Raw genomic sequence first — 20,002 nt, forward strand, 5'->3', positions numbered from 1 at the left:
ATGAAAGTAGCATTGTAATGAGCACACAGGAGAGAAACAGGATTACAAGTGGATTAGAAATAGATACGGACAAAATCCTGGTTCAGGCTGGAGAGTCAGCTGGAGTAACATCACTATCACAAAAATGTAAATTATTGTCTATCATTTTCATTTCAGATAAGAAAACAGCACATATTTTCAGAATTTCATAACTTCTGAATGTCTGTGAAACTGATGCTGTAAGATTCAGCAGAGACCTCAGGAGCGAGGAGATAAAAGAGTGTACATATTTAAAGTGGAGGCTACCCCTCTACCTCTCACATCCATCAGCCCTCACGGTTGGGCCCAGCTCAGGCCCTGAGATTCTAGTTACACACCTTGAATAGCAAGTGATAACTTGCTATTAACCCACACAAAATCTGGGAATTGCACAACACCCACTTTTGTGTTTGTCTAGGTAACAGAACAGCTTGTCTGACCCGGACTAGAAGGAGTTTGATGATAGTGTCTTTCTGTCCTTGGTTTGGGACAAATGGTATTTCTTCACCGCAGCGCTCTTCAGTGGCCACAGCCTCTGTGCTGAGGGTGATGTTCATGAGCCCTGAAAATAACACACATTTAGGTGCATAAAACATCTTCTGAGGAAGCACTTCCCATTAATACACGAGAAGTCACTTGTTGACAATAAAAAATTGGATCAGAGCCCTAAACGGTTCTGTACCTCCTGGCACAGCCTTGCAAGTAATCATGACCTTAGGATGAGTGCAAACAAGTACTCCGGTTAATAGGGCAAATAACTCCTCACTCCACGTCAGCTCTTACAAAACATCCCCACCTTGGTCCCATCCCTTCCAATCCCACCTCCCTGTTCTTCTCACCCAGTTGCTCAGCTGTGACACTCCACTGAAAGGTCTTAGCTTCTCCGGCACATAAGCAGCTGCTGTAGACACAGCCTTTGCATGGCTTCAGCTGGAAGTGTGCAAACTCCTCCAGGGTCACTTGGATCTGAAGGGGCAGCAGGGATGGCAGGTGGTAACAAGATAAACATCACAGGCCATAGATTTCGGCCGTCTCCTACCCCCCCCATACCCTGCTTTTATTGCAGAGCCTATCAGGGGTCACCTACCTTCATGCAGCGATGCAGGTAGTTGAAGACTGTGGCTTTCAAGATGAAGGTCTCACCCTGGATCACAGAAGATGGCAGTGTGAGCTCCACAAGAAAAGGCTTGAAAACAAGCAGACTGGAGGTTGGAGCAAGTCCAAAGCCATGACGTCCTGTGCAGAACATCCCTGCTTTCCATTCTGTGATGGTGTCAGGCACAGTGACAGTGATGTTCTTGTTCCCACTGGGACTGAGGAGAAGCAGACAGCAACAGAAGCATTTAACTGAATCTTGCTGCACGTCGCACCAGATGACCTGGTCTGCGCCCTTCTTCTCCAGTGCACCCCATCCCCTAACCTCAGACTAACCCCTAACCTCTGCTGAACTTGTAGCCCTTGTAGAGTTACAAGTAGGTCGTTGTAGAAGTAGGGACCACTGCCTCAGATGTTTACATCAACAGAACATTTTTCACAATAGGTTACATGGCTGCAAGATGCCGTCAATCACAGAGTGCTTTTCTCAGACAGCGCTTGCCCTTTGCACATCTAAAAATGGTTTACAGATGTCAGCAGTTTTATTCTTCCTGGCCTAGGGACGGAGAACCAGACACCAGAAGAGCAACAGGACTGGCTCAGCATTAGTAGAACTTAGCAGAAGAGACAGATCCAGCCATTCACCTTCCTGTCAGACACTGACAGCTTAAATTCCAACATGAAGACAGGGCAGAGACTTGCCTTGTGCCCACATCACAACTTCTGAGAGCAGCAGACTGTTCTGTGGCTGCTACCACAGCAGACATAAAAACAGTCCTAGCTAAAGCTAATAATATTATTTGACTCCAATAACTGGAGACATTCACTTTTTCCAGGCACGTACAGGAAGGCAACACATACAACAGAGAGACCTTTGGCTGCTCAGATCAGGCTGGTGGACAAATCACATAGGAGATATCTGCTGCTGGGGGGTGAAGAGATGGATGTAGCTGGAAGGACAGTGGAGGTGGGAGAGGGCAGATGTGGGGACATCTGGCCTGAGCAGACTCCAGTCTCCAGACAAGAAATTCTTAAAAGTCAGAGATTGAAAATCTCCAAAAGCTCCCTCAGCAGACCCTGGCTCCTCACTGAGCCTTTCTCACAAGTCACAACTCCCAGTCCTGTGAAGGACTTCTGTGGAGACCAGATTCCCCTGCATCCCAGGATACATCCTGCGAGCACAGTTTGGGAAATGCCGGCCCACGGGGCTACCACAAGCAGAGTGTAGGCAGTAAACCAAGCTGGTTTGCTGCATCACACCCGCTTTCCTATCTTCCCATGCCAGCCACCTCCCATGGATGGACAATACCTCTGTATGATCATCTAGTAGAGGAAAATGCATTAATGCAGACATCAGCTCCAATGAGAGAAACAGCCTGACTGGTATGAGCCCCATGACATATGTCCTTAGGCATCTGCCTCAGCCCCTTAGGATCTAAACTCAGTTGTATCTGCTGCCACTCCTGGTCACACTAAGCCACCCAGACTAGACCCTCCACTGCTCAGTTTACTCACCCCACAGAATACAAATCCCATATCCATGTTTTAGGGAAATGCTTGTGTACTTTCTCTTCAGCTGAAGAAAGAGGTGAAAACATAGTGGGCTGATAGGTAGATGTTGACAGATGCTCTGCTGGAAATAACAAAGACCCAGTCACCACAGGGTCCTCAGGCCCTGGTTTAGAGCTGAGGAACTCCAGCCCAGCTCAGGCTGCAGGTCATCCAGTAAGCTCTTGGGAAACATGGCACTGGAACAAAAGGTGCCATCCCATATTTTAAAATCTCTTGCCTCATTTGAAATGACAGAGGTGCTTTGGGCCTTACTTGCATTTGTAGGCACCATTCCCTCACCTCAGAGATAAGACCTGGGTTCCAGAGAGCTCACTAACATTTCACAGGTAGCCTCATTTCAGGCAGCCTCACACTGGCAGGACAAGAGGTTCAGGGCCAGGGAATGCTCTTTCTCCATTTGCAATTACAGCAAGTACTGCCTCTTAGCTCAAACCCAGGACTGCTTTCACCTGAAAGACTAAGCATCCCATGTAAGAAGAAACAGTTGGCAAACGCTTACTGTTATATGCTTTATGGGGCTGGGCAAACATCAACAGGGGCCTGGAAGTAAGCACTCCCGTTTCCTGCAGCATAGTTGTCAATGGAGTGGTTGGACACACTCTGGGTCTCCTGATATTGGTGTTGGACATAATTTTCAACCCCATTTCCTGTAGGAAAAAAAGAACTGATGCACCAGAAGCTTGTCCTCTCCTCTCTGCCCTCTACCCTGTGCCTTCTTGTCCCCTCATGCAGTGGTGATTTGGCTGTCCTCTGGCTTGGCAAAGTATTCTCTTGCTTCATTTTAAGCAAGAGAATACTTTTTATCATCTCTTGCTGATCTTCATTCAGATCCTCAGCAATGGGCAAACGACGTCTTCTGAGCAAATTCATCTGGCCTGAGTCAGCCAAATTTATTCTTTTTCGAACACTTGGTCATTTAGGTACTATGCCTTCTCAGCCTGCAGAGTACAATTGCTCATGCTATGGAAATTAAACAAACTATCTGAAATCAAATTCAAGTAACCAATAATCCTTGGCTTCCTGAATCACACAACCAAAGTGCAGGAACCGCATGTCCTGGGTTTGGGTGGGATAGAGTTAATTTTCTTTCTAGTAGCTGGTACAGTGTTATGGTTTGGATTTAGTATGAGAATAGTGTTGATGACACACTGATGTCTTCAGTTGTTGCCAAGTAGTGTTTAGACTAAGCCAAGGATTTTTCAGCTTCTCATATCCAGCCAGCAAGAAGGCTGGAGGGGCACAAGAAGTTGGGAGGGGACACAGCCAGGGCAGCTGACCCCAACTGGCCAAAGGGAGATTCCATACCATATGATGTCATGCCCAGTATATAAACTGGGGGGAGTTGGCACGGGGTGGGGCGGATTGCTGCTCAGGAACTAACTGGGCATCAGTCAGTGAATGGTGAGCAATTGCATTGTGCATCACTTGTCTTGTATATTCCAATTCTTTTATTATTATGATTGTCATTTTATTATCATTATTATTTTCTTCCTTTCTGTCCTATTGAACTGTGTTTTATCTCAACCCACAAGTTTTACTTTCCCCAACCCCCCCCCCCCGATTCTCTCCCCCATCCTACTGGATGGGGGGGGGATGTGAGCAAGTGGCTGCTGGGGTTAAACTATGACACCACACAACAATTTCTTCTTGGTCAACATTTCAAGTCGCTTATTCAAATAACAAGTGAGTTACAAGAGCCTAAACTGGACCTGTTCCCTCTACTGTCTGTAACGGCATCCCTAAGATACTGGTAAGTCAGGAAGCCACACTTCCCCCAGTTCAGGAGTTATCCCAACCCACCAAATCAACCATTTTTACCCTGAATGCTGTAAACACATCAGGCTCATCAGAATTTGGGAACCCGCAAGAATTATCATCTTCAGACACTTGGCGAGGATACCTGGAGTTATAAACAGATGGGAACAGCCCATAGATCTGAGAAAGCAAGAAAAAGCAAAAAAAAATTAGCATAAAAAAAAAACAACCTGGCATTCCTTTCCTGTCATACTTCCAAGGCCTGTTTGAATCGCTCCTGGCTACTGTGCATGAACGCATGCCAGAAAGCCCAGGCTCACTGTCACTCTTCCCTGGCTCTCCTCTCACAGACCCAGCACAACCCACTGAACTGAACACGAGACACAACAACAGACGCTGATTGACCACTGGCGCACTGAGTGATGTTCAACTTCTTTCTTAATGCAAGCTCCCTAATCCTTACCCGTGCCACACAGAGTGCTGCTGACCCCTCCGGGCAGTGCTTTGAGTTCCTTGGGAGATAAGCTCTGCACAGATGCCACAGCCTGTCTCCCTCCCTCCCTCCCTCTTCACATCACTACAAGGGAAGGGAAGAAGCGGGAGCTCACTCACGAAGGAGCTGCTGAGCTCTTTTCCTGGCTTCAGCAAAAGGACGCTCCGATCCACAGCCCAGACAGCACACATGGACCCAGGAGCTGCCAGCAGGTAGAGACCAACCTCTGCATCAGGAAGAGTCTCCGGCGTCGAGAAGCCCAGCTCCACCTGGATGGGAAGAATGCAGGCAATACCTGAGTGACGCTGCTGCTCCTGGACACCCTACCACTTCCTGAGCAGGGAAGGGACCTACGTGAAGAGAGTTTCCAAGGACTTGCCTTGGATGGAAACCCGAGGAATCTCCCAAAGACCCCCAGAAGGTATTTTAAAAAACATCCCGTTGAGGTTGTAACAGGAAAGATGTCAGAGGGGGAACCATCAGTGTGCACAGCTCACAGAACTGGAGACATTCCTGTGTCGGAACACAGCCCTCTCTTTACCAAGCAAACCAGCCAGCCATGATCACGCACCTCACACAGCTGTCCTTCTGCTCCTTTTGGAGCCCCAGATCAAAAATAAGCCTAGTCCTTATCTCTAGGCTCTTTGCAGGGTTGGTCTCAAGTTTCCTGAAGCACCTCTTGTCCTTGCCTGAATCTGACTGTCTGTGGGAGATAAACAGCTGTGGAGCAGGGGTAATGCCAGTCGTCAGAAGTTCATCTTTGGAGTGCAAGACACAACCAAGAAAGCAGGATTCCCATGGATGTCACTGACCACAAGCACTCAGCCCCTTCTAGACAGCCAGTAAAAATCCACTTCTTCCGTCAGCCGCTTTCGGCTGTCCTCCCAACACCACATACTAACAAGTCTAAGTGTCTGCTGCAGCAGCAGAGGAGCCTCGAGCTCTCCTGGGAATCACACTAATAACCTGTGCTGGGCTGTGATCCTACTGGGTCGCAGTTGCTATACCAGCCTATGGAGATAGGCACAGTAATTCTCTGCCTTTCCCAAACACTGCAGCAATCCCCACAATGCTCAGCACATACTTGCTCCATATATCATAGCACACTTCACCATTCACGTACTGCAGTTCACGTGACAGCATCCCACACAGTATCAGCCACACACAGCTACGCATATTATGTATTCCTCAGTCTCTTCTTTCATTGCAGCAGACACACTCCCACACATTTAGTCATGGCCTCAGACACAAATCCTACCTTATTTCTGAAACACATGGAGACACTGAAGATGGCAGAATCAGCGATGATTTTTCCATTAGGGAAGATAACATAAACAACAAGTCTTGGAGCTGGGGCATAGATCGAGCTGAAGGTAAGAGGGATGGAGAAGGAGCCTTTCAGCACTGGATGGAGGAGAGAGGAAAGAATAGAAAGTATATTTGGTAGTGAAAATGGACTCTGATCAACTTTTGCCATTCTGCATGTGCCTGTTGAATTCCTTTCCTCAAGTCTTTCAGGACCAAGGAGATTTATGGAGACCACTGAACAATCAGCACATCTCTGGATCTGGTATTTACAACCAGCAAAAGACTCTTCCTGGTTCTGTTCATTGCCTCAAGGAGATGAAACAGCTCTTTGGAGTTCAAGCTTAGCTCCACCAAGAGCGAGAGTCTCAGATATCTTTCAAAGCCTCCTGTCACCGAACATGTCCCATCCCATCACCAACAAAGAGGTGACCTTTGTCCCAAAGTACTTATAATTTAGGTTTTAAAAAAAAGAGCTGGAGAAGTAGACAACAGTGAGTCAACGCCCATCAAAATGACAAGCTGTGGCATCCTAACTACTCAGATTATTTGTAGACACAACTGCAAATTAAAGCAGGAGAGTTTTGATAGAGGGTAAGGCTATAGTTTCATGCCACTTGCAGGGGCAGCAAAGGGAGACTTTGAAAATGAAGACAACAGAGGATGAGCCTATGGGCTGGGAAATGCAGAGTATCTTGTTATCTTGGTAACAAGCAGGAAGGTAAAGGAAGCATGAACGCTGGAAAGGCATGCTGCTCTGATGCTACAGAAAAGTGGCGAGCCAGCTCTAAATTGCAAAGAGGCTTATGCCACATATCCAAATAAGATGGGATGCCACAGACCACCGAGTGCTTGTTAGACACAAAACAGGGGAGTGCACTTACTTCTTGGCAGCCCAACCCAAACAGTCTTCTGACCTGCATGGACTATCCCTCTTTTCCCTGTGACCTAGGGATGAATACAGAAAGGGAAGGGAATGCCAGTCACATAGTCTTTGAGATCACTACACAGATCAAAGTAACCCTGAAATTGGAGATTAAATGGGGGTTGGAGGAGGGATATGAGCTTTACTCACTCTCAGGTAGTAGGGAGAGCTCAGGGGAGGACACGTAAGATCAAGACCTGCCCTGCACCGAGCCCAAAAGAAAAGTGCTGCCTTTCTTGCAATTACTGCAGCCCCAGGATCGAAACCAGGATCCAGCCCCATGATGGCTGGATGAGCTACCTGTCCTGCGCTGAGCCAAATCTATCAAATACCAGGATTGACTCTGTAGGAGACGCCGATCTTGTGCCTTCAGCCATCACCCCCGAGCACTTCCCCAGAAACTCACAAAATAGGAGAAAATGACACGCTTGGGCCCATGTTCCAGGTCCTCCTGATAAATTCTGAAGTCCACCTGGACAGCTTGCTTTTTACCACAGGGCATTGTTTCCGGCACACGGACAATAGAGAGAAAACTCCTGCTGGTGCTGTAGAATGGACGTATGAAGTAAGAGGCTCGCTGGTAACTCAAATCAACTGTCCCAGGCTCTCTACCCAAATCTTGATGCAGTACACTTGCCTGGTGAGACAAAAAAAAACCCCAAAGAGTTAATTTCTCTAGTTACACAAGTCAACTGCCAATCACCCTAGCTGTGGCTTGGTGAGAAGCTCAGATCAGGTCTGAGCAACACCATAGCACAGGTCTCTGTGTGGAGAGTTCATGAGGAAAGCAACTGGGATCCAGAGAATAAGGTCTCAGAGGGAGCCAAGATCCAGAACATGCTGAGGTGTTTCAGGTTTGAATTACTGTCCTTCATGAATGAGGGAGATGTCTGCGGGGCAGTAAATAACTCTGACATGCAGGCATACCCCTGCCAAGAAGACAGACCCTTCTTCACTTACCTCCAGGGAGGCTGAGGTGCTGTTCCAAGTAGTTGTGTTCAGGCTAAATAAAGCTGTCCCAGAGTCCCCAGTGATGTACTTTTGCTTAAATTGCCGTTCACCGCAACGTACTACGAGGAGGACTTTTTTGTGCTTCAGTGCCTTGCCTTGGTAGTTGATGACTTTAATCTGAGAATATCGTGGTAAGCAAGAAAAGAGCAGAAGATAATCAGCAGACAGAATCTCCTGCTTCTCCAAGTAAGGAGCAGCATTTCCAAAGACAGCAAGGTCACCCTTTCAGTCACTAACAATATTATCAACACTGCTACTAGTCACCTCCTATTATCATATGCACCACTGTGTTCATTCACCCCCATGCTCTCTAACCCTTCAGAGCAGAAGGCCTCCTGGCTGCTGAAATTCCAAATGTTTGGGTTTGCACCCCACATATGGATCCCCATAGCTGCTGCTACTCAAGCGTTTTTTGGCAAATGGCATTCTTGGGTGTTATTCTCACTTTTGACAATTCGAGTTTTGTCTCTGGGATGCATTCATGCCCTCCCAAGCCCCTGGCTGGAGGTGAGGTCAGAAAAGAGGCTAGGTAAGAGTCGCTGTGAAGGCATTGCTCACGCTCTCCCCTCCAAAGGACTGTAACTGGGAATTACCTTCCCCCTGTACATCCCTCCAGTGTGGTAGTAAGAATTCACGTCATCAAACAAGGCCATCCCGCCAATCTTGGAGATGAGTAATTTGTGGGAAGCATTGACGTGTATCTCTGAATGAAAGCAGAAAGACAGAAACGTAAGGGAGGGAGCAAGGAAGCCAAGCACGCCTCAGCAATTTCCCTGCAGAATGACCCACTGGTAATACTGGTGCACATGTTCAGCTGCATTTCATACCAGGGAGATGATCTGCCCAGGGCTCTGGGTATCTAGTCTTCCTCCCACTTACTTCTAGCCCTTAGAGAGGTCCCTAAGCCTCACCATCTGAGACAGCAGGCACTCAGAGTGAGTGTGTCATGCCATCAGAACCGCTGGCTCTGTCTCTACCTGTGAGGTTAGATGGCATGCCCCAACGGGCTCAGAAAGCTCAGAGCCCTTGCTAGCCTGAAAGTCTCCAGTGTTGTTGGTAAGATTCGTGCATCTTCACACGCCTCCTCCCAGCCACCAGAGATGTTTCCAGAGTTACCTGTGCCATCCTCCACCAGTGAGGCCTCTGCGACTATGCTGTCCTGATAGTACCGAAAGTCTCGACTGAAGGAGGACAGACTCACATTTGTGAAGAAGCAACCCATCTCATCTGTCTGAAAGTACAGAGAGAAGAAACAAGGTCTGAGCAAGGCACGCACGTTAGAAGTTACCCAAATGGCACAGAAACAGCAGCGCAAAATCCCTGCTCTCAGGGAGCTTGCCTGTTGACGTAGCAGTCCAGAATGTGGAGCAGGCACGTGACACACACCCAGTCATAGTCACCAGGCACAGTTACTAGGAGGCAGCACCAGTAGACCACTGGCCAAGGAGCCAAAACCATGGGGTAACATCACTATTATTTCAGCTAAAGCCTTCAGCAGCCTTGCCTTACCCTGGAGCTGAGCACAAACATCTCCGAACACAGCTCAGCTCCTGCTAAGCATCTCACCTGGTTGTTGAATTCCTGACAGAGGTCAGGTTTCGAAGCACTGGGCAGGAACGGGGCTATCTTCTGGCAAAGGCTCACATGAACCATCCCCTGGACACCTTTCCCATAGGTGTATCTGTTTTGGGGGAGCAGGAAAAGAAGAGACAGTCACACACAGTGAGAGAACACAGGGCTTGCTTTGCGTCGCCCCAGAGACCACTTATTCACGGATATTCACAATATAGCACAAGAGTGGCAGCCACACAGCAGGCCCAGGAGCCCTGACCCAGTAAGCAGGGTCAGGCTGGGGCACTGCAGTGATGGGAGATGAAGGGCCCTGTGATATAATTAGTGCCAAACTAATCTATTCTGGGAAATCAGAGTGTTGTAGGTGCTGACTCAGCACAGAGCTCTGTACTTTACATCAGCATCACCGGCAATAACCCCAGGATATGCTGAAGGTGTGCATCATGTTATGAGCAGAAGCATGGACGATTAAGAAAATGCCTTTCATTAAGAAAGCACCTTTACATGAGGCTGTTAACCCTAGCGCTGTCCTTGGACTGTACCTGGGGAGATTCCTTTTTGCCTCTCTCTAGTTTCCTCTAGAGCATAACCTGGAAAAGCTTCCTTTCATTTCCCATGAGTTTGTTCTGCAGGGAGATGAACACCAAACATCTGCCATGTTCTGCCCCACAAATGGCTGCTTGTCAAGGGGTAGGTTGTTCCCCCAGGTTTTCTGTGTAGAGACTTGTGGAGTGTTTTTAGAAAAAGGGCATTAGAGTACCAGAAGAATAGCTATAGGAATTTTTTGTGTTGCATCAGGGTGCAAACAACTGCCATGGAAGATTCTGGCCTCCTGTAACTGAAGGGTAAATAAATTTCCCTGGAGCTCCTCATGATTAGCCAGCCACCTTGTGCTCATCAGGCCAGAAATTAACAACAGGGCCATGACTCCAAGCAAAATCCTCACCTGCCACATACCCGGAGCAGGAAGGTTTTATCTAGCACATAAATCTGATTTGGCACCTCAAAGATCACTTCAAATTTTGGCAGCACTGGAAGGAAAAAACAGAGAACTGTAGGAAACACTGGCCAGGGACAGCCTTTCCAGAGAATCAACATGAAGATAGACTACGGTGGAATAAGTGCCAGGAAATGGAGAAGGAAGGTGGTGAGAAGGGGAAAGGGAAGATTTCCATTGTTGCTTTAACAGATTTGTGTGTAGTCCCTGGTTGATTGCTCCTTCCCATACTAAAACCCAAACGTGTCCACGTCCCTGCACTTCTGACAGCTATTTGCACTGAGAGAAGACTAGACTCCCAATGCAGTTAGTTAGGGGATGAAAGAGAAGTAGGATGGCACTGGACTTCATGCTCTCTGGAAAAGCCCATCCTAAATGACCTTTTCTTGTCTGATGCAGAGACCTGCAGGAATCAGGTCTCGGTGTCAAAGGTCTGGAGCTATGCACAACATCCCTCCCACACGCTGACCCAAGGTCCCAAAGTGGTCTCTCTCCTCAGCCTCAGCTCAGATCCTTTTCTGTGACAGATGCTATTACTTTTCCAAGGATCCCAGGATGGTTATAATGGAATAAACACCCAGCTTCCTGGATCAAGAGCGTAAGGTCCTCTCTGCAACTCAGACATATCCCCCACATGCTCATACCATACTCCTCAACGGAGAAGCTGCCGTACGCTTTTGCATTGGTTACGTTGATGACGTATGTCCCCAGCAGAGGCTCATCACTTAGCTGGAAAGACAGATCTGCAATGCCATCTTGGGGGACCACATTCAGCCACTGCTCTATCTGGTTGTTCTTAGGGTCCTATACCCACAAGAAAGGAGAAACAGTTGTTCCAGCATCAAACTGATCCACACCCCATAGAAATCAAGCTTCAGGATTTCAGTGCTGCAGACTACCAGGTTCTACAGCTAAGGAATGAGGTTTGGTATAGGCTAGTTAAGAAATTTTGAAGACAATATAATGCTGAGATTCTGCTCCCAGCATCTGAGTTTCCTTCTATTCTTCTCTAAATTCTGATCTCAAGCAAAGATCCTTCACAGTTCTAACCATTTTTGTAAAGGTCTAAGTTGATCTGTCTATACTCTTGCAAGTCTAGAAGAACTCAGTTTTCTACTGAAGTAACTGGGAGCATAACCTCAAGTGCATAAAACAGAAGCCATAGGGAGTATGTTAGTTTAAGAAATCTTGAAGTTCTACCATTCCACTCACAGGTCTGTAAAATCTACATATTTGTAGAAAATGAATATGTAGGAAATGAATATGAATAACCCAGTGAAATGGCTGCCATCAACATTACTGTAACACTACATTTCAGCATCACTCACCTGAAGAAACAGGGAAATCTGGAGGGGAAAAAAAAGCAAAAACATTAGAAGACAGAAACGCATGCCAGCAACACACACAAGGTACTTCAGATGCAGAGCCTTCTCTGAAGGATGCACAACTAGTGACTTGGAAATTTAGAGCACTGACAACAATATAAAGCAAAACAAACATCACCAAAAAGGAGAACTACCAGGTGGGTCCATTAAAGTAAGGTCTGGAGAAAGGGAAAGGAAAAGCCAGTCTGGAGGTCACACAGCACTTGCTAATGACTCCGTGGCAGAGCTCTCCATCAGGAAAACTCACTAGCCAAACAGACCTAGCTCTGGCTCAGCTGCAGTCTTAAGGGGGTTACAGAGGTATAGGATCACATAGTTTGGAAGGAACCTCTGGAGGTCATCTAGTCCAACACCCTGCTGAAGCATGTCTTCTTAGAGCAGATTGCTCATAGCCTTCTCCAGCTGAGTTTTAAATATCTCCGAGGATGAAAATGCCTCCTCTGGGTACCTGTTTCACTATCTGATCATCGTTGCAATGAAAAAGTTTTTCCTAATGTCTAATCAGAATTTCCCATGTTCCAACTTGTAGGAGCCAGATTAAGAGCACTCCTCCCCACCACACCCCCAGGAGAACCTGACTTGCAAACTACTCACTCCCCATACGACACCATCGCATCAGGAATCAGTATGTCCCACGCTTGTGCTCGCACAACCATTTTACCAAGACAAGCAAGAGACATGTACACCTCTGCCATCTTCCTGAGTTACCAGCTTCTACTTGAGTTACTATTCTTCTCTGGACACTCAACAAGCCTGGCCCAGGGACAAACGTGGAAAAACTGGAGCTTTGGCAGATGAGCAGGGTAGAAAGGAAGTAGGATCCATGGATGGAACAAGGCAGCCTTTTCCACAGCCCCCCAGGGATGGCTTACCGAATCGTTGAGTGCTATGAATTCCTCATCCAGAGTCACGATGCGAAATTTCACTGAAGGCAAGAAATCAGGGAATATTTTTATCAGATCTCAGTCCCTCCCTACAGACCCCTGCTCTATCTGTTTCCCCAGCTGCTGTCTCCATTTTATACACATTTGTGATAACAACTGACACAGACATTCCCACGTGTAAGATACCATGGACAATGACCTACTGCCTCCTGCAACTTCACACTCACCACAAGCTGGACATTACAGCCACTGAAAACATCACATCAACAAGAGACGTTGTCTCAAAGCCTTCTGCTAGGGCTGGCCATGAATTTCAGGCAATTGCAGGCTTTCCATATGGTGTTACCAGCAGAAAGCCTAGGGCCCACAGTTGCTCCCGTTTGCAGTTCTCACCCGTCTGCCCTGGTTGATAGATGGGCTTGTCTGTCTGGATGAAGGTGCCACTGCTGGCCTTGCGGATCAGGACCTTTTTCTTCTCCTCAGTACTGACCCCTTTGCCTGTGATGACCAGTTTGACAGTGGCAATCTCCTCTGTGCCATCAGCTGGAGGTGCAACCTATACAGACAGAGAGAGGAGAGCACGCAGCCCCTAGGCAATCTTCTGGGGACCCTGAGCAGGAATTGAGAGTAAAGTGGAAGAACTAACCGGTTCCCCTCCACCTGTCCCAGGACATGCCCTCCAATATCTGGATCCAGATCCCATCCAGATCTCACTCAGTCCCACATGACAGCAGGAGGCCCTGCATGTCACGGAATTTGTCCTTTTTCCCACTGGTTAAGGAATTTTGCCTCTGGTGACAAGCAGGTGCCTGACACCTGAGTCTTCAGACTTGGTCAGGAAGATGGGCAGATGCCAGAAAGGCAGGATATGGTAGCAGAGAATCAAAGGAAAGATTGACCTGTAGCACAGCCTCAAATGCTAGACCTTCAGAACTACCCAGCATGTACAAGTAAGAAAGCCAGATTAGAAAAGACAACCAGAGGGTCTTCCTGACTCCAGCAGCCAAAGACCCCAGCAGCCTCAGCACAGAATATACTATATAATAGAAGGGATACTGTTTAGGCATGTCTGCCTTATCCTCGATCTAAATTCTCACCAACAACTAATCAATTCTAAGATGCTGTTTAAAACTAACAAGCACATCCATTTCCACTGAACTGCTCTTCAATAGCTCCTAAGAGCTGAGTTGCTGCCTGATTTCAGGTCCTACAGAAACTGCAGCATGTCATACAAATCACCATCTCCCCAGGCTTTAGCTGCGGACCTGCACAAGTCCTTCAGAGAAGAGCTAAAGCTGCTTCATCTGGTCTGGGATGGAAGAGAAGGAACCAGGTGGGGGGTTCTTATGTATCCAGAAGTGTGGTAGATTTTAACAAATGTAACTTCAATTTAAAAATTAGATTCAGAAGGGGAATTCAGTGTGGACCAACAGATACTGTGCTGGGCTACACATCCCTAGGCACCACCCACTTCACTTCCTAGCAGGCTCACTCCAAGGCAAAGCAGACCCTGTGCATGTAACCCCTGCTTAGGGAGTAACACAAGGGATTTACAGTTCCTGAAGTGAAAATCAGTGATGGCATTTGTTTAGGGTGGCTCACCCAGAACTTAGTGCACATGAAAGTCTTCTCCTTCTGGATGGTTTCTTGCACTAAGACATCACGTCCTGCAGCACGCTCCAGGACCAGATTCACTTGAAGCTTTGCTTCATAACAGGTGATATGGAGGCAGGCAACTTGGGTGGATGGGTAGCAGAGATCAGCAGGTATGACCACCAGGTAATGTCTGGGGCAGGGGAAAGAAGACAGAGGTGGCATCAGGCTGAAGGCTCAGAAATGCAAAAGAGCTTCCTTGCAGCAGCCCACTACTGCAGAATTCCTCAACAATGTGCCATGGCTGTAGTCAATGTTCAAAAGCAACAGTGAAACCAGAAAAGTGATTGCTTCACTGATAACTTGAGAAATAGCTTCTGCTTGAGTAGCTTAAGTACAGCCCTTTAATCTTTTTCAAACTCCTTACTCCAGTCATCTCCTGAACTCCCCAAAACCATCCCTTGCAGTCTTCAGAAGTGGCCTCATAACTTTGCAGTCTAGACACCAGTGATTTGATCTGGCATGGCAACTGGAGAAGCAAACATCCCTGGGCCTAAGGTGTGTCTTGGAAACCCCCCCAAAAAGGTGGCTTGTATTTTAACTCACAAGAGTCAATCTAATGCATGGGAGGCAAGGTAAACTCAGCTACCCTTTGGGGTGATCTGATAGAGCAGGAAGCAGGAGAGCTGACGGCATGGAATGTGGTCCATCTACCTAGACTGACGTATTCATGAAAGAGACTGAAACAGAAGTTCAGCATCACTCACAGTTGGTGAAAAGCAGCTGCAATGTGGAACAGAAGGCTCAGGAGGACAGCTCTCCTCATCCTGGGGTCTCTTGCTGCCCAGTCTCCAATGGCCGTCTTCCTCCAAAATCACTGAGGCTGTTTTTAGGGGGCAATTTCTTTCTAGCACAGCCTAAATGAAGTGGTGGGATGAAGGGAGGAGCCAGCCTCTCCCCACCTCTTCCTCTCTCCTGACATTATACTCAGGCAGCAGTAGCGATGGGGGTACTGTGCCAAGTACCCCTTAGCCAATAGCAGCCGCGCTGGCTGCCGTCCACCAGTTCAGAACATCCCCTCCTGCAAGGCTGCCATGGAGACATCTGACCAAATGGACTTTTCATGGAAGGAAAAAAAAAAAAAAAACACACCAAAAAAACAACCAGAGAGAACTTTGCTGATCAGTGACCCAGGCCAGGTCCTGATCACTTGTCACTTGCGTCCCTTTGTTTCAGCTGGAGATGGATTGCTGCTGCGCAGCCAGCAGCAGGAGCTCACCCCAGCACGCAGCAGGCAGTGTTGTCACTCAGGACAGAGACTTAATAGCTCTGGATCAGATTATGTGGATGTGGAGCTCCTTAGGCCATTTGGCTTGAGAAGGGGAGCAAATCCTTGCATGTGCACAGGGAAGCACTGCAGAAACACTACCACCAGCCAGCAACCAGTAATGAGCTAATGACTTTGCCTTTTCCTTCCCTGCATATAATGAGGGAAATGGAAATATACACTGGCTGGCCATCAGAAGTCTCCAACAGCTCCCAGAAACACCCATTTGCAAGGAGGGGGCCTCAGGAACTGGTTCCTGTTCTGCATTGCTCATGTCTGGGCCTGAAAGGTCTAGGATATAGGGATACAGCCTTTTGGTTCTGTTTTAGAACCTGAGGATCAGGTTAAAACCCACAAATTAAACATACGGGACATTTTCTAGCACTGATGACAACCTGTACAGAAGGGTAGACAATCGTGCAGTTTAACCAGCCTGGCCTCTGGAAGAGCACAGGCACCAAGTAAACTGCCTGTTGTGAGCAGTACACAGATTGCATTAACTCACAAACTACATCCGAGACTTGTGTGAGACAGCGTTAGTTAGCCAAGGCTGAAATGTGCCAGGGACACATTTCTAATATAGACAGCTACAATTCTGTGCCTGGAAATATTTCCCAGTGCTCTTTAGTAGCACTGATGCAGCCTAAGCTTTCCATATCTGGGTCCCAACATAGTGTCACTCAAGCAGGCAGTTGGGATCTCTCTGTCTGGCAAAACCAGGTTCCAGGATCCCTAGAAATTTCCAGCTAACTTGGGATCCCTGTTCCCAATGCTCTCTATACTCTTCTTCCAGCTGAAGCTGGGAAGACTGATCTCCATTCTACCTCTATCACTGGGCCACTCTAGAACAAGCATGCATCGTGCTGGCTATACATTATGCACAGGAGCTGTTAGTGTTCGCATTGCCTTTGTCTCAAGTGAACATTTCACTCCTCAACTGATTGAGATAACTGGCCAAAGGCCAAATATCCCAACTGATTTCAGAAATCAGCTTTGAGTTGGTCTAAATCAGTACTAGGCTTCTAGGTAAGGAAGACTGGACACTTTTTATTTTGATGGACACATTCTCCCCATTCTTGTCTCTTTGTGAAAGAAGGTCATGTTACTGAGAATGGCAGGCGAACTTAGAAATTCTTGTCTAAAACCCGAGATTTTCCTACAGAAAGCACCAGCCAGATCTGTCATAAATCAATAAACCATAGCCAGAGAGGTCCAGCTGCTGGCAGACTTCTGACAGGAGCTGCACCCACCGGGGCCAGCACTGGGGAGATCTCTCTGACCCTGTCCCACCATGCTCCTCCTACCATGTTTGCCCAGGTGCGTTCTCTATTCCTCGCTTGGCTTCAGCAAACCTGGCTCTTAGTCACAGGAACATACATTTGAAGGATCTGCATTGAAGGCAGTGACTGACAGCTGCACAGGCGTCACAGACCTGAACAAAGTCTCTGAAGTAGAGAAAGCACAGCAAGGCTGTGTGTAGTTTCTAGTTCTGCAGTTTCTTTCTCTAAATGGACTCAGAGAAGGCCTTTGTGATAGAAGTGCTGAGCCAAGAGACGCATGGGGAGTAAGGGATCTACCCCCCCTGAAAACACACTGTTCAGCTGGAGCAAAGGACATAGTACATACTGACAACACAAAACCATATAGATATGTGTTCTCCATAGATAACTTGAATCAAAAATGAAAAGGAAGAAGAGGAGACTTAGTAGAGGTCACACCTGTAGTCGTGGAAGATGTCTTCCATGGTTCAGAATGAGGTGCAGGAACAATGGCACCTTGGAAATTGCTCCAATGTTTTAGTACCTTTGAAGAAAACAAAAAGGCAATAGTATCAATGTTCTGTATGAGAAGAGTACTGGGGAGGCACTGATGTCTGCAGAGCACTTTGACAGGAGACTGTGCAGAGAAGAGGAAATAATTTCTTTAAAGAATCACATCTGTTAGAGAGCCTATAGTGCAGAATAATTCATTCTTCATCCTCCTCTAGATACTCATCACCAGCTTCATACAGGCCTAGGGCCTCCTGCATTGTTTCCTTTCCAATCACAAACTTCATGCTCTTAATCATTGACATTTCCAGCTTGCCTCTTACACACACATACACACACTCTATGACTACTGTTGTAGCATCTTCAAAGACAATGAGATTTGATAACCTTGTAGTGAAGTATACTTTTGTATTAAGAATATTTCACAGTCCACGCAGTGTTCATAAAAACCTGTGAGGCCATATGTTTGTGCAACCTGACCAGCATCCGTAATGTAATGGAATCCCTGGAAAGAATCTCTCTGTAAAAATCTCTCTGTAATGCCAAGGTAGACTGCTGCACCCGCTTGCTGCTGCCTTGACAGCAGAATTTGTCCACTCCACTAAAGCCAAGCAAGGAATTGAGAACACACCTGGACAAACACAGCAGAAGGAGCAGGAACTGACTGGGTCAGAAAGCTTGAAGGCAACATAGTGTAAATTGTTCTATGCCTCTCTCAATGCTTGGCTCCTACAGTGACATCATTCAAAGAACTGCAAATCTTCTGAAATTTTTGCCTAGAAATCTAGCACAAGACTTTAGATTGTAGGCTTTAAAATTGTTAATTGGAATTGAGCTCTGGAGAATTATGGAACTATATCCAAGGGAATTTGGAAACCTTCACAAGAAGGCTCTCAAACCATGGGAGAGCCATGGATCTCTCTCCAAGGAAGAGGTATGAACCCCGAAACCCGCAGCTTTCCATACTTTTCACAAAAGGGCACAAATAACTAGCGCAGCTTATTTCTAGCTAAAACTCCAAAAATCCACACAACCCATTGAAAGACCCTATTGTCTTCTGAACCTTTGTGGCCCAATACCAAAGCTCTGGTTCTTGCTTCATCTCTCCTACTCGCCCCACTGAACTGAGAAAGTCTCACCAGCACTCCAGGCATAGTGACTTCTCTGAATCACAACATGCTGACTTGCAAATTCAAACCTAGCCATCAAGTAGATAAGCACTCACGGAAGTTGAAAACTGTTTACAAGTTGGTAAACTGGCTCAACCAAAACCACAAAGACTTCCAGATCTGAATGCTGTGGCTTAGGAATCATCTCTAGTGTTAACAAAGAATCAAAACCCAAACCAGAACCTACAGGTAAAGTTTGGTGTCCTAGATAAAGCAAGTTCTACGAGAATAATTGTGGTGAAGCTTCAACTACATATAATATATTTGTGGACCCATTTGTCAGGTGTTACGTGAGATTCTTAATTTTGGCAGAGCCACTTACTTTCTCAATTAAGTGGCAACTTTGATTACACCCAAGGAGCTCCTTCTTGGTGGAAGGACCAAACAAAACTCATTTTCTATGGAAATAGTTCCAGTAAACTGACCTGAGACATTGCAGTAGCTTGGAAGAGCTGATCTTTGTGGAATACCTCGAACACTGCCAGACGTGGGCAGGAGGCTACGCTCAAGGTCAGGATGTTTCCTAAAAATCTTGTGACTGTGCCTTTTCCATTTAATGTAGGACTGAGCATACAAAAGGAGATGCACCACGCAGCAAGTGATAGAGACCTGCCCACAATTACTGAACACAGGCTCCAAAGTTGGAAATTAAAAGGCGCGTGGAAGAAGCATCAATGTAAAACAGATATTCAGTGTTAAACACAGTTCACAATGCTGCTCTATCTGCACTGGCTATTTTGATGACACACACACACACACATGTGCCAGGTACACAGGTGTGCCATCTTTCTGGAGGCTGCATGAAGAAAGGGACAGGGAAGATTTCTTCCTCTTGAGGAAAGGTATCAGAGATTATTCCTCTTCCTCTGGCAATCTCATCAGTCCCTTCTCTTGCTTCCATCCCTTTCCTCTGCTATCTTCTTTGGGTAGCCTTCCTTTGCTGAGCTGTAAAGGATAGGACACAGTAAGCAGTTGGCCAGTTCACAGATGTGCAGAGCCATAGTCCCCAGGCACTTGGAGCGAAAGGACCTGCCACACAGGGTAGTTCCCTTCCTGGACACCAGTGTGCTCAGTCAGGGGGATAGTCTCTATTTAACAAAGCTCCTTCCTCCTCTCTGAGCTTATTCTTGTC

The 20,002-nt window shown here is 47.0% G+C and overlaps 1 protein-coding gene across 1 annotated transcript in view; it reads right to left on the bottom strand.

Moving 5' to 3' along the window:
- The window catches only part of LOC128143141 (alpha-2-macroglobulin-like protein 1), a 30,024-nt gene extending 10,275 nt beyond the window's left edge, over nt 1-19,749 (bottom strand). The window contains 21 exon segments of the mRNA XM_052790084.1: nt 459-580; nt 858-984; nt 1,106-1,331; nt 2,629-2,746; nt 3,185-3,332; nt 4,504-4,620; nt 5,053-5,202; nt 6,192-6,337; nt 7,123-7,186; nt 7,570-7,800; nt 8,124-8,291; nt 8,768-8,877; nt 9,291-9,405; nt 9,741-9,855; nt 10,693-10,777; nt 11,388-11,547; nt 12,072-12,089; nt 13,001-13,053; nt 13,406-13,568; nt 14,615-14,798; nt 19,628-19,749. Of these exon segments, the coding sequence (XP_052646044.1) occupies nt 459-580; nt 858-984; nt 1,106-1,331; nt 2,629-2,746; nt 3,185-3,332; nt 4,504-4,620; nt 5,053-5,202; nt 6,192-6,337; nt 7,123-7,186; nt 7,570-7,800; nt 8,124-8,291; nt 8,768-8,877; nt 9,291-9,405; nt 9,741-9,855; nt 10,693-10,777; nt 11,388-11,547; nt 12,072-12,089; nt 13,001-13,053; nt 13,406-13,568; nt 14,615-14,798; nt 19,628-19,749 (2,742 nt within the window).
- Between the last annotated feature and the right edge of the window lie 253 nt (nt 19,750-20,002).

The sequence above is a fragment of the Harpia harpyja genome, chromosome 6 (assembly GCF_026419915.1).
Source record: "Harpia harpyja isolate bHarHar1 chromosome 6, bHarHar1 primary haplotype, whole genome shotgun sequence".
Taxonomy (NCBI): Eukaryota; Metazoa; Chordata; class Aves; order Accipitriformes; family Accipitridae; genus Harpia; species Harpia harpyja.